The sequence below is a fragment of the Parasteatoda tepidariorum genome, chromosome 3 (assembly GCF_982258835.1).
Source record: "Parasteatoda tepidariorum strain Cologne lab strain chromosome 3, Ptep-v5.0, whole genome shotgun sequence".
Classification (NCBI taxonomy): domain Eukaryota; kingdom Metazoa; phylum Arthropoda; class Arachnida; order Araneae; family Theridiidae; genus Parasteatoda; species Parasteatoda tepidariorum.
Window position 1 is genome coordinate 32204671 of NC_141757.1, and position 14689 is coordinate 32219359.

At 29.7% G+C, this 14689-nt stretch overlaps 1 protein-coding gene across 6 annotated transcripts in view; it reads right to left on the reverse strand.

The window, feature by feature from the left end:
- Positions 1-14689, reverse strand: part of LOC107455203 (tight junction protein 1) — a 383960-nt gene that overhangs the window by 46681 nt on the left and 322590 nt on the right. For all 6 annotated transcript variants that reach the window (XM_071177703.2, XM_071177697.2, XM_071177706.2 and 3 more), the window contains 2 exons: positions 2216-2340; positions 397-499 (listed from right to left, as the gene is read on the reverse strand). In XM_071177703.2, the coding sequence (XP_071033804.2) occupies positions 397-499; positions 2216-2340 (228 nt within the window). The remainder of the gene's footprint in view (positions 1-396; positions 500-2215; positions 2341-14689) is intronic.

The window sequence follows — 14689 nt, forward strand, 5'->3', positions numbered from 1 at the left end:
ACATAAAAATTTAAACAAAAAACATAATTGTTTATTTATTTAAAGTAGCTTTATCATTCATAACTGTTAAATTTGTTTTTACACATAATTATATCAATTGGAATCATTTTTACAGACACTAAATTTTTATTTATCCATCCCTCTTTTCATGCGCCAACAGAAGTGGCATTTCCGCACCATGAAAATGACATTGTCTAAAATTAAAATCGTTTACGAAAAATCATGTACCTTCGATAACAATTTTAAAGTCAATAGAGATAACCTCTAAGAACGACCAATCTTCATTCACCGACCATTTTACTATGGAACAGAGAGTGGTCGCTCCTGAGAGGTTTCACTGCATTATAATTTTAATTTCGAAGTATCTGAAACAAATAAATTCGAATCATAACTTACCAGATTAACAGTGGGTCCACATTCTCTGAGAATTTGCACTGCGGTGGCATAATCAACATTTTCAAGAGAGACGCCATTAGCACTTATAACTCGATCGTTGATCCTGCAAAGACAAAAAAAAAAAAAAAATGCAACTTGTTTTTAATTAACGAAAATAACTTATTTAGACAATCTGTGAAGACTTTTCATCGATTAGAGAGTCGTTAGTATCGATCTGAAATATGTTTATTTTCCTCGTGAAAATGTCGAACCTAATGGAATGACAAAACGCTGTGGTTAGTGACAAAGTTAGGAGTTTCAAATTATCGGGAAATCAATCATTTATATTTAGACCAACGGGGAGTTAACAAGTGTTTGAAGAAACACTCTGGAATATCATTTCAACATTTCCATTTCTTGATGAATATTGGAATATTTTTACACCTCATTATGATAATTTTAGATTCAGGGCAAATATGGAAGGATCAAAAATACGAGGTTTCAAAGCTTGGCTGTAGGAATTTTACGAAATATCGCTCTCCTCTAAGCAACTGAATTTAGATAAATTCTTAGAACTTCCTGCTCAAGAACATCCCATTTCACAGTCAAAAACATTTTAACTTCTTTTATTTTCATAAACATTATCTTTTTAAATGTATTTGGGACATTTATGTTATGTTTTGGTTGAGCTTCAAAAATTAAAATGATTTTTTTCTCTTCATTTGTAGATGGTGTTCAAATTCTAACAAGCTTGTTCTGCACATTTTTGCTTGTTTGGTTCAGTCTATAATATTTAGAAAGCAGATTTCATAAAGTTGAAGCTCTAAATCAGCGGTTCCTAACTCATAGGCCGCGAACCAGAAAATGGGTCACAGGTAGTGTGATCAAGGGCCGTAGAAGAGTCTAAGCCAAGATAAATCTTGGGGTCTAATACTAGATTTTCGACACAATTCACTAGATCCGGGTCCTTCACCCAAAAAGCTTGAAATTTTCAAATCACTTTTCTTTAAAACTAAACGTGCTTTAAAAAAACCAAAAAAAAAAAAAAAAAAATTATATCTATTCATTATAAGGCAAATAAAGGGAACTCCCTTTAATGATCAGTTTAATGCGCTGCGAAGTCAATCTTCTGGGTCAGAAAATGCCGAGAGAGTGACATTTCTGAGAGTGATTTTTTTTATTTAAAATTTTTATAAAAGGCCCTAAAGGCATATTTAGGCTTAAGAAAGTTCTTCTATTAGAATCAACACATAATTATAACATGTAGATTTTTTTAAAAACGTCGTCACGTAAAATAAAACTGTTTTATTTTTTCAAATATCTTAGATAACATCAGAGATATTTGGTAGCTTATAGCTCTATTTGACAAAAAAGAGTTTATTCCACATACTTTAATAATTAGTTATATTTTCTTCTCTCGCTATGTCAGGTAAATTAAATGAACAATGTTAACATGGTTGCATGGGAGGACTACGTCATCAAATTAGTATTCCTAAAGTCATCTGAAACCACGTGTTTATTTTGTTTATAGTAATTCTTATTAAAATATGTTTCTATAAACGTAAACAATTTAAGATCAACACTAATTGAAATGAAAAATAAATTAGTTATGTATTGAAAGGCATTATCAAGCAATTAATAATTTTTACAAAAAATTTAAGAAAATATTAATTAAGTCATATTCAAATGGACAAGCGAAATAAAATAATTTAAAGAGTTCAGTTCTGAAACTAAATTCCAGGAGCTATAGTTTGAGTAGGTCACAATCATAAGACTAAAATTTTCAATAATCGTACTCTGTTGCAGAAGGTGTTTAGAAAACAAAATGAACATATCTTACCGAAGTTTTCCTTCAGCTGGTCCCGCTTTCAGAACATCTGATATAGCAATAGAAGGATCGCCATTCGCAAAATTAGGATTATCTTTACCTCCACTCACAGCAATTCCGAATCCATAGCCTTGTAACTGCAACAATAATCAGAATTTAGTCTTAAGAAGTAAATATGAAATGGACAAAATCGTAAATAAAACCACCAGAACAGTGTCATTTATTTCTAAACGGAATAATATGGAATATACCTTTTTCACTTTCTTTAAAGCAACATTAATTGTTTTGCTTAAATGAAGAGTTTGTCGGCAAAAGAGGCGGAAAAATTGAACAAAAGATGTTTTGAACAAAGTCTGACTAAAAATAAATTAATAAATAAAAATAGAAAGACCGATTGGGGTACTTGTACTTCGGGGTCATAGGGTCATGTAACATATCACAGACATTAGTCAGATTTTCACTATGGAGACAATTCAGGTTGGTTGGTTGTTTCTAATGCCACTTGCCACACGGGCAAGCCTACTTGGTGAAACCGAGCAAATTTAAGGCAGAGTGTGCGATTCTTGGGCTTCAGTGACGCCATCGATGGCCAAGAATTCGACTTCTGCCACATCAAACCTGTTTATAAGGCGGACCCATTCATTCATCCACAGATCGTAATTTTGACCTGAATCAGAGAACGATCGATCTCCAGTCCAGTACCCCCAGAGGTATTGATTTGTTATAGGAAAATGGAGACAATTCTAAAAGGGTTTACAAAAAAAGAAGAAAAAAGAACACAGCTCAAATTGCTTATTGATTCCATTTTTTATGTCGTACATTAGTCTAACTCATATAGTACATTTAAAAAAAACATTCAAGCTGTTTTAAAAGGTTGTCAAATTTATAACAGTACTTATATTATAAAATTAAACTGCAGGAACTAGAAATTTTAAAACTAATTATCAGAGGTTTGAATACGAAGAAATTGCCAAAAAAGTTACACCTGTCATATACCCAACCACCTCGTCCCCGTAATCCATGACTATGTCCTGTAATGATTATTCCTAGTACCTAAAAATTTCCAGCAGAAGTGAAATTCCACGCTTAGTTGTTAAATTCAGGTTGAACATTAAAGAGGCACTTTTTAAAACATTTTTTAAGCCATGACTGGATGAAAAGCTGCTCAGCAACGACGCGTTTTGTTTATCAGAAGTCAAAGTTTTTTTAAGGATATAAATTAAACCTTAAGTTCAGTTATTACTTGCTGGATTGCACTAAGTCCATCCTGTACATACTAACTTTATTTTAATTAATTCATTTATTTTACGGACCACGAATAAAACTTTTGAGGGTGCCACTGTACCATTTGCAAATCGATACATTGCAATGAATTTATAGCATGTTACAAATGCTATACATATATTATAATAAAAATTACTAATGGTTACAAATGCTATAAATATATTATAATGTTATATTCATTCCATAACAATCATCAGAATTTTAAACAAAGTTATTCAAATTAATGCAACGAATTTAAATAATTATTTTAAAATTTAAGATCACATTTACTTAATATTTCGTAAGAACAGACTCAAAATTTTATTTATTTACGTATTTTCAATAATTTTTTTTTTTATCATTTTAAACAAGTTTTTAGGCTAAAGCTATTCGCAAAATAATTTTTCAGTTTTAATTTGCTAAACAAAATAATTTTTCAAAATAATTCGCAAAATAATTTTTCAGTTTTAATTTGCTAAACAAGACCGATCAAGCATTTATTCGTCTTAATAGTACATGAGTTGAACTGAAAAGACTCCATATGTTTAGTATTTGTACAATTCAATACATATTCTGTTTACAAAAATTGGTTTAAATTATGCAATAAATATAAAAAATATAATACAATATGTACAACTGAAAAAAGCATAAATAATTTATTAAGTACAAATTAAATTCCTTAATGAGATACAAAGTGAATAAAATACAAAAAAAAGATAATTATAATTAAAATAACATTTTTATTACAAATTTTTAAAAGCACAAAACTTTAAATTATTGCCTTGTTTTATGCATTTACTTATGTTGTTTATGTAAGGAAATGGTTCGTTGCCTAATCTTATAGGCAACGAACAGTATGAAACATTTCCGCTGCGCACCCTCACAATCAAAGACACAAAACGATTTCAAAATGAGATTCGAAAACACCGTTTACATCTCCCCCAAACCTAATTTTCTCAGCGGCGCGACATATTTTGTTCGAAAGCGGCAGTTCCCCCCATCTTTTAAGAAATATTACACACTCTAGAATGACATTTTATTCTTATGGATCAAATAAGCAATGCCAGAAAAATGCTTTTATTCCATCCTCCTCCCCCAACAGATTTCGCTACACACACACCCTTCACCTGAAAAGATACTTCAACTTGTTATCATTCCCTGAATGAATTACATTTGTTTTATTTCAGCCGGTTTGTTTATTATTCAGATTTTTGCGGAAACGAGTTTATTTCTGCGATTGTTGGCAACAAAAGCTATTGTAGTTTAAGAATCGTCTGCTTGTTCGAATTGGAATTTCTATTGTTCGAGTTTTTTATTGTCGAAAAGCTTAAAAGAGCTTGTCGCCGATCTTTTAGTTGCCATTTGATGGGGAATATTTGCTCCTCTTCTGAAAATTATTAGTTATATGTATATATTTTTTTTAATTCATTAAAAATCAATTTTTTTTTTAAAGTCTGGGAGTTCTATTATTAAAATTGGAAGCACAAGGGAAATTGGATTTTTAATTCGTTTCAGCCGGAGAAGCATAATTAGCATTATTTTTTAAAATTCTTAATATTGGCAACACCGCCATAAATCTTAAAAGGATTTCCCGCGGCATGATAAAAATGGAGAGGATAAGTTTTAAATCATTTGTTCTACCTAATTCGTATGAATTCATGGAATAATTTGTCGGAAACTTCTAATATTTAAACATGATTTCTTAAAGAACTATACGCTGATTATAATTAAGTTTAAAGCATATATCGGTCTAAGATATGTAATTGAAAAATGAAGACCATCATAAGATTAAATATATTATCTGAGAAGAATCTAATTCTAAAATAAGAATTCCTTTAAAACATTGATAATTGGGTGCAGATTCTATTCCATTCTCTCTCTTTTCATTCTTTTTTTTAAGGACTAATTATTGCTCCGCCCACCATTCTTCATCGCTCGAAAATCCCAGAAATTGCTCCATTTGGTACAATCAGGATCTTTCAGTCAAGACAGAAATTTAAAAAAAAAACGGAACATCCTAAATAACCTTGAATAACTTTTTATCTAATAATCGGAATTTCGTGTACTTAGACTTAATGGCTACAAATATACCTTATATAATCATATGCATTATATAAACAGATATAAAACATTAATCAGTGCAGACGATATTTTAAGTTACGAAATCAGACAGAAAAACGTACTTTTTCTGAATAAAAAAAGCCTTTTTTTCTCTTAAGAAGAAATCAGATTATTGACACTAAAAATATGGGGAGTGAGTGCATTCTGGGAAATAGGAATTCAATATTTCGAGAACTTTTTAAGCGAATCGAAAAAAGTTTGCTCACAATTATAAAATTTGTTTATTCTAAAATAATTCATCTCGTAGTGAACTGATCGTTAAGACACTGTTCCCAGCAGATCACCGAAGTCAAGCATCATTGGCTACGGTCAGTGCGCAGGTGGGTGACCACTTGAATCAGTCTGAGTAGGGATCGAGTGTGTGGGGTATTGGTCCTCGTTAAACTGTTCTACCCTAAAGTGCTCGACTTCGCATGCAGGCCTTCGGGCTACCGAAGCGGGGGTGCCATCCACTCTGCAGAGGATCAAAATTGTATTGTAATTGTAATTTTATTATTGCATGTCTTCGAATCATCCTCAGGGATGTTTCCCCGACCGTCGCCAATAGCCCATTGTGCAGCTCTAGTGCGACGTAAATGAACTACAACTACAACAGCAAATCAAAAATATTTTCATGTAGAAAATAATTTTTAATAATTTTTTATTGTTTTTAATAATTATTTTTTTATTTTTCATTAATTATTAATTTCTTTAATAATGGTCAAAAAGTTTCGAATATTAAGGTATACAAATTTTTACATTATTTCAAAGCATTCAATTCTAAATGACTCAATATAAAATTGGAACAAAATCGGTCAGATAGTTTCCAAGCAATACAATTTTAAAAAAGTGACATATTTTAAATTTGTTTTGTCGAGAAATATTCAACCGATTTCATTCACTAAAAGTAACTAAAAATGGTGTGCCATTTCAAATCAACCGTAGATTGTATACCTCATAATACACAGTGTTATGAAACACGGTGAATCATTTAGAAGGCTAACCCCATAATCTATTCATTTATAATTTTTAAAAAGGATATCTTTTATTATTTGCATCAACGTATTTCATAACATAATTAGAAAATCAATTTTGTTAAGAAATAAGCGCATATTAGAAGAATCATGAAAATTTAAAGTAACTTATATTCAGACCTCAACGTTGTGTTTTCTAATAAAAATCTAAGCTGATTTTGAAAAAAATAAAGTTTCGCAATATGCAATAAACTGCATACGGATAAACAATTTTTAGTGAATACGAAATAACGATACATAATAAAATCTGACGCAAATTTTCCTTTAGGTGCTTTTTAATATTAATAAATGAAAAATAATCTCAATTTACTGAATTGATTTTTCGTTAACATAAGATCTCTTATACGATTCCATCAAATTAATCAAGTTCGAAATCTCAGATCCTACACTTCCCTTTCCCCTTCATAAGAATCATTCCGAAATTCTAAATATAAAAAATCAAATATTGGAAAAATGCAATTCAAATGAAGTGCCTCAAAATTTTGATTACTCTTTTAAAGAGGATTACCTTTAAAAATAAACAAAATTCAAAGGAAATTATGCGCGGAATTTAATCTACTGTTATTTGATTCGAGTCTTGATTGGAAAGAGATGATGAAATTTTGATTGAAAATAATGAAAATCCGACAAAATAGAAAAAAGCCTAATCAGATAGAAGGCAGAAATATATTGAAAGAAATAATAATATACTTTAAATTGTACAAAAAAAAAACTGTTTTCGCAATCGAATTTTATACTTCAATTATATACTTTTCTTTTGTATAATAATATTACTGTTCAAAATAAAACCATTCTATTAAAAAAAATATTTATTTCAAAAGTATCAGATCGAAAAGATTAAAAGAATGAATAAAAATAATAAATAGAATTAATATTATAATCATTTTACATCAGAATAAATAAATTATAAACATTATATTAAATTCGTAATAAACTACAAAAATGTAGCTTTTTCCTATTTTTCTAAATTAAACATTAAAATGCTGAAGCATAGAAATTAAAAATTCTATCATGAAATTAAAAATAACTTTGTAGTTAAGATAAAATGAAATATTTCAACACATTTTGATTGAGTAAATATTTTCTTTCCATATTTCAAAAGATGAATCTTACCGTACGACACGATTCTATGAATCATATACATGATTTAAAAATATCTCACTGAGTCATATAAGATTCATAAATCGCACATAATATCGGAGATTTTTAAGAAATACTCATCATACTGTGTAATGTTTTAATTAAATATTGCTTAGAAAAAAAGCTGAATATAAAATATGACGACCGAATTATACATTTAAAACAATTAGGCTAAGGCCAACTTTTCTAACTATACATAAAAATCTAATGATCGTGTCAACAGTTTTCCATTGTTGGTGCATTTTTATTGGACGAAAAATCACATGGTAGGATCCAGTTTTCCCACATTAATTTTCATATTTGTTTGGTTGTCATTAGCGTAAAATTAATTTAAGTCATAAAGGCATTCTTTTCCTATAAATATTTTTGTATCAGTAGTTTAAAGGTATTTACCCGTGCTGCTATTATTACGTTTTTGATTTTGTTTGTTTACTTATAAAACAATCAGTAGGGGAGAGTGGGGTCAATTGTAACAGGGTACGATTGTAACAGAGCAAAAATTTCGAGTGTCGGGTTCTAGATTTGGTTCCCAGGTGGCGCACAAGGTGTATTTAATAAATCTACATGTACACCCCTGCTGGCAACCATTTTTATGTACTTTTGAAAGAGTTACATCACAAAAGATATTTTCACGCTACGTAAGTACTTTTTTTGGTATTAGAATATTATATTGTAACGAAGTAATTTTGTTCAAACAAATAAAAATTATTAACCGAATATGTAAGTGGACACCTTAATTAACATTTCAATAAAAAAAATTTGTTTTGTTAATTGACTAGCATTGTTTTTAACAAATAAAGCTGAAATGGCGTGTTGGGGACGATTGTAACAATAAGTAAAGGGACGATTTTAACGGCTGAAAATAAATAATCGTATGTTTACAAGCCATTACTTAACTCTTTAAGAACCACCAATAGTTTCCTACATCATTTATATTATGTTGCATGTGCATTATTTTATTTGTCACCTTTCACAGCACAAATTAAATTTTTAAACCCTTTAAAGTTAAATGTTTAACCCTTTAGGTCTCTGCTCATTATTATTTTTATTCCTAAAATATCACTACTATTTTGATCAATAAAAAAATATATCACAACTATGATAATATGTATAATTAACTATGTTATAGTTGAATTTATGAACTGTTACAATTGACCCCGTAAGAGGGGGACAATTGTAACAAGTGCATGACAGTCAAAAATTGTTAATAACTAATTAATATAATAACATTTAAAATAAGGGTTTTTTTTCTAGTAGAGGATAGTCTACTTTAATCGTCTGTCAATTAATACTAATAATATATTGGATTTTTTGTTAGTTAAAGTAAAAAATTAGTAGTTAAGTAAAAAATGTTACAATTGACCGCGCTCTCCCCTACAATGAAAAACACAGGACAAATTGGGGTCTGAAAAAACTTTTTAAGGTCAGCTCTTATTGCCCCTGTACTCAAAAGCAATAAATATTTAATTCACCAACCTTCCCAAAGGGAATACTGAGATAGTTTATTTATAATCCCCTCCCCTCAATCAAAATGTTTAAACCACCTAGCTTTATAAAACAGCCAGGCAAACAACATTTAACATAAAGATTTAAAAGAAACAAAAGATGCAACTAAAAATCATAAATAAAATTGGCAGTACACAAGTCAGCTCCATAGGTTTACAGTATTACAATTCCATATACATTAATCACAATATATCTTCCGAAATTTATGACAGTAGAACAACCTCAGAGTATCTAACAAACAATTTTATTCTAATCTCCCCCCCCCCTTTTTTTAAAAAACCTATAATTAATGAAATTCAACAAAAAAACGACTAGTTTTAAAACAGCACTTACCAGTAAAAAAAGCAAAGAGGAGTAATTAAGCTTTGGAAAACACTTCTTCAAAATTCATTCTAAAGCTACCAAAAGTTTCAAATGTATTTTAAATTGCAACGTCAAATGGAAATAGCTAAGTTAGATGCCTAATTTCAAGAATTTGGTAAATATTATTGAATAACATAATTAAAGTGCTGACATTTCGTTTTGAGTAGAAATTACACCTTTTCCGCTGGTTTTAACATAAAATACGGAAACTGATTGAAAAGTAGAATAAAAACAAAATGGAATTTCTACATTAATTTGTTTGAACCTAAATTTGAAGTTAAAAAGAAAATTATTTCCTTTTTAAGCATAGAATATGAAGTCAGTGGAGGAAATTGATTTTGCAATTATTGAATCTTTCACAACTTTAGCATTTTGTAATTCAGATTTTCAGCAAATATATAAATATTTAGTAAGGAAAAAAACTTTTTTTAAAAATAAATAAATAAACTTAAGTTATTGATTTATGCATTAAAACAAAATTAATTAAGTTTTTTACCAAAATATTAGTCAAATGATTTTGACTATTGACATTAAAAAAAAGTATTGTATTGCAAGATTCTTGAATTTTGACATCGATATACATAAATATATATCTTGTCGATAATTACGGTAGACATCAATATTTCAGTTCGATTGTACCGACTGGTATTGATACTTTTCTTCAATTATATCGAAAATATTCAAACATTTTTGTGAACAATATGATAGTTGAAAAATTAAGAGTTATAATTTCGTTTGCATTTATTACTCCTGTACACAACAATTTATGGGACAAGTTGAAAGCACATTCCTCCGGGCAAATTTGGCCGTCGAATCGTTCGTTAATCGTGACACACGAATACACAAATATACTTAAAACGGTAAGAAACCAACATAACATTAAATCTATCAAAAATTAATGTTTTAGTTTCACCTCTTCATATTGCTAAATTAAATATAGTTCTCACAATTAATCAGTTGTACTCCGGTTTATTCAAACCATCAGTGTCCCTAGGCGTTTAAAAAGCCTCCAGCCCCGCTTGCCCTTCAATAAAAGTGCCCTCCTTGCTCTTTTTGATAAAATAAGCCGCCATCCCCTTTTATTTCATTTTTACAGGAAAAGGTTGTTTTCTTAACTAGTACCTGTAACTCAAACTATTTCAAAATTCCCTCTTTCTTTACCTTTTACATTCAATAAAAAAAAATTGTATAAACTGGCAAAGTATCCTTTTAGTTCATTTAAATAATCGACAATTTTTTTAAGCACAGTTTAATTTTGGCAAGAATCCTATTTATATCAAGTAATACACGTTAGTGATATATAAAATCAATTTACGTAATTTAGATTAGTAATATATTAAACCAATTTAAGAGTGTTAAACTATTTCATAATTTCATTTTAAAACTTAAATTGTGATCACGAGAAGCTTTCCCTATCTTTTATACCCAATAAAAAATAGTATAAACTGGCAAAATATCCTTTTTAGTTCATATAAATAATCGACAATTTTTAAACTACAGTTTAATTTTGGCAAGAATCCTATTTAAATCATAAAATCAATTTACTTAAAAATAATAATATAAAAAAAAACTTTCATTATAACAATATTTCACCGTATATTACAAAACCAAAGGAATTTTACAATCCCTAAAACAAAATGGCAACCATAAATTTGCCCAACATTTTACCCCAAACACCTAAATTCGCTTTTTGACAGTCACTATAAACTAAACCAAGATAATACGAAGTTTTTTTTTGTTTTTTATTCACTGTTACATTCCGCCCTGATCACATTAGTTGCCATCAAAAACTGAAAAACGTGATAAAAGTTAAAACATAAAAGAAATCCAATTTTCAAGTCCCTCTTAAATGTCCGAAATACAACCCCTTCTGTCAAATACGCCGCGGCGAAAAATAGGACGTGGTATAAAAATATACAAAAGCTCGCCAAAAGAACTCGCCACTATTTCTAAAAAGTAATAAGATGATCGACTTCATAATAGCATTCATCCGATAAACCTATAAAACCGAATAGATCCCTGAAGTAAAATTCAGTTGACGAGTTTATTCTTGGTGCATAATACCCTTAAAAAAAAAAGAAGAAAAAAGTTGAAAAGAAAAATGAGCATAATAATACAACCCGAATACAACCTACTCAAAAATTCTTTTCAAGGTAAACAGGGGTAGTTTCGACTAAGAAAAATTCGTCAGAGGCTACAGTTATGGGTAGCATTTATGAGCTTCTGTGTTTCGCCTTTCGAGTACTTTTATCCTGGCGTAAATATTTTATTCGTAACTTTATCCTCTTTCCATCGCCGCCCCCTCTCACCTCTCTTTACCAGTTTCGTTTTATGCAGCGCAGTAAAAGCGGTATAAAGTGTTCTCCGATGAAAATATTCTTTTTTTTTCTCCCCTTACCCCCATTGTTTAAAAAGTTGCTGGAACTAAGAATCTAACAAAAATGAATTTTTGCTCTTGCGAATATAAATGACAAATAAAAGTATATATTTTTTTCAAATATGTAACAATATATTTCTTATTAATGTATATTGGAAGTAATATCAAGAGATACATTACCACTAGTCATTCCATTAATGCACATTAGGATTATAATAGTTAGGATAATTTTAATATTAGGATTATCTAATATATATAATTCTCTTACGTGGCTGACAAATTTTGGCTGTATTTCTTTTCCGCCGGTGGCAACGTTTGCTTTGTTTTGTTTACGTTACTATTTCTGTTACATGACGAATCGACCAATGATTGCCGCTAAAAATGTCACATGCCAAACTAGTTGAGGTTGCTCAACATATAGCGCTTTTAAAAACTGAAACTGAAATAACCAGAGAGCATCAGCTGCGGCAATCTCATACTATTAAGCTAGGCAGAAGTGAGTAGTCTTTGTCGATAGATCTCTATTTTAGTATTTTGTCAAAAGCGCTTTTTTTCACGAATTTATATACTATTACGAATTTATTTGACGATTTTTGATTTATATTACGAATTATACTATAGCCCATTTCTAATAGGTTTGACGAATTACATGTCATTTATTTGAATTCAAATTTATTTTAAAGACTTAGTATTTACTAAAAAGATATAATTTTTTTTTAAAAAAAAAAAGTTTTTATATGGATTTGAATGATTCTTTTGAATTCTTAGAATTTTGTGCATTTGCAATGTACCTAAGTTAGTAGCGAGCGAAGCAAACCATGTAAGATTGCGTAGCAGTGTTCGGGGGTTGGCGAGCGTCAGCGAGCAGGGGGCGCAGCCCACTAGTTTTATTTATTTCTTATAACCGTCATTGAACAGCCCAAGTTTGAGTTTACGACTATCAATGTTCAACTCCGTAGCCTTGCAATTTGAACCCAATCCAAAAGACAAGGGAACTCCTTGATTAAGTATCGGGAGAAATGTTGCCTTCATGGAGAACTTTTTGATCGAACTAACATTTGCGTTAAATGGAGGATAAAATCACGAAAACCTTCCACGGTTAGCCTGACGTCAAGGGTACCTAACCCATGATCTGAAGACCATAGAGGACATTTTATGTTAGCACTGCGGTTGAAGCGAGCTGGGTGCAGAATTCGTATCGACTAACCGTCGCTGGGATTCGAATCCGGGACACTCCATTGGGAGGCGAGTGCTTTATTTTCTAAGCCACTACGGCTCTCAATGCATCTGCTATCGCTAATGAACAGATATCAGTTATTTTAGAGATTGTCTAGTAAGTAGGTAATGCACAAATTACCTAGAATGATCCGTTCAATTGATAAAGTTTGCATCATTTCTGAAATTATCAAGATAAATTACTGTTAACCTACTAGGAACTCGCTAAAGTGAAAATAAGAGCTTCGCTCTAACAACTTTTTTGCATGCTTAAATTAACGTAAAGTTATTTATTAATTTTTTGATATCTAAGAGAGCAAGCTAATAAAATCAAACAATTAACAAATTAATCATCAATCAATTAAAAAACTATAAAACAAACCCATGCAGCAGAGATAAGTATTAATTACGTGAAAATAACGTTAAAATGCCACAAGGTTTAGAGCAAAAAAACGTTTATTTAAAACGTTTTATTTCCGTTTCGAGTGGTAGTCTCGAATTAGGTAAAAAAGCGTTTATATTTGGGCTGTTTTTAACGTAAAAATGACGGATTTTTGCCGTTATTTTGACTAAGGTGAATTTCGTAACCAATTTTTAACGTATTTTTTACGTTTTTTTCACCAAACTATTTACGTATATTTTTGGTTCTATAAATTCGTTATTTTCACCAAGAATATTTACGTGTTTTTAACGCTTATTTTTATTAAAATAACGTACATTTTACGTTATTTTAACCAAAATACAAACGTATTTTATCCATACTATTTACGTATTATTAACGCTTATTTTGAGCTTTATTTACGCATTATTAACGCTTATATATCAATATTTTTAACGCTTATTTTGAGCTAGGTGAATTGATAAATTTTTCGCGAAAATTTAACTAAATTAATTTCAATTTATCGTAATTTTAACCGAATTGTTAACAATAGCATATTTTAAGTTTTTTTTTTTAACTAAGAAGGAAAGAAACCATTCCGTATTTTAATGTTTACGCTGCACTAATTACACTAAAAAATATAGCATTTACTTTTTATTTAAAAAAAAACTTTTCTTTTCGAACTAAAACAACGGAAAATAGCCGATATTCATGTTTTTTTTTTTTAGAATCCTAGAAAAAGCTTTTGTTTTTAATCTCACACTTTCTGTAAATTTTTACAATTCAAATTATAACTCAACGAATATGGAATGCAAATCTTTCTACCTCTTCACAGCAGCATACTAGTTTATTTATGAAGTTTCATGTCCCTCAGGAATTTTTTACATTTTTCATTCCTAAAAGTTTGTAATATAAAGAATTGGTAGAAGAAAAAATTACTCAATACTTACATGATTTTCCAAACCCATATGGAAAAAAAATATTTTTTTTTTAGTTTAAATTAATAATTAAGAAATCTACTGCTGTCCTGAAGTCCATGTTTCCAAATTGCTTGCTGGAAATTATCTACTCTTCTAGAATGCTTTTGGGTTCATTATTTTTTTTAAATG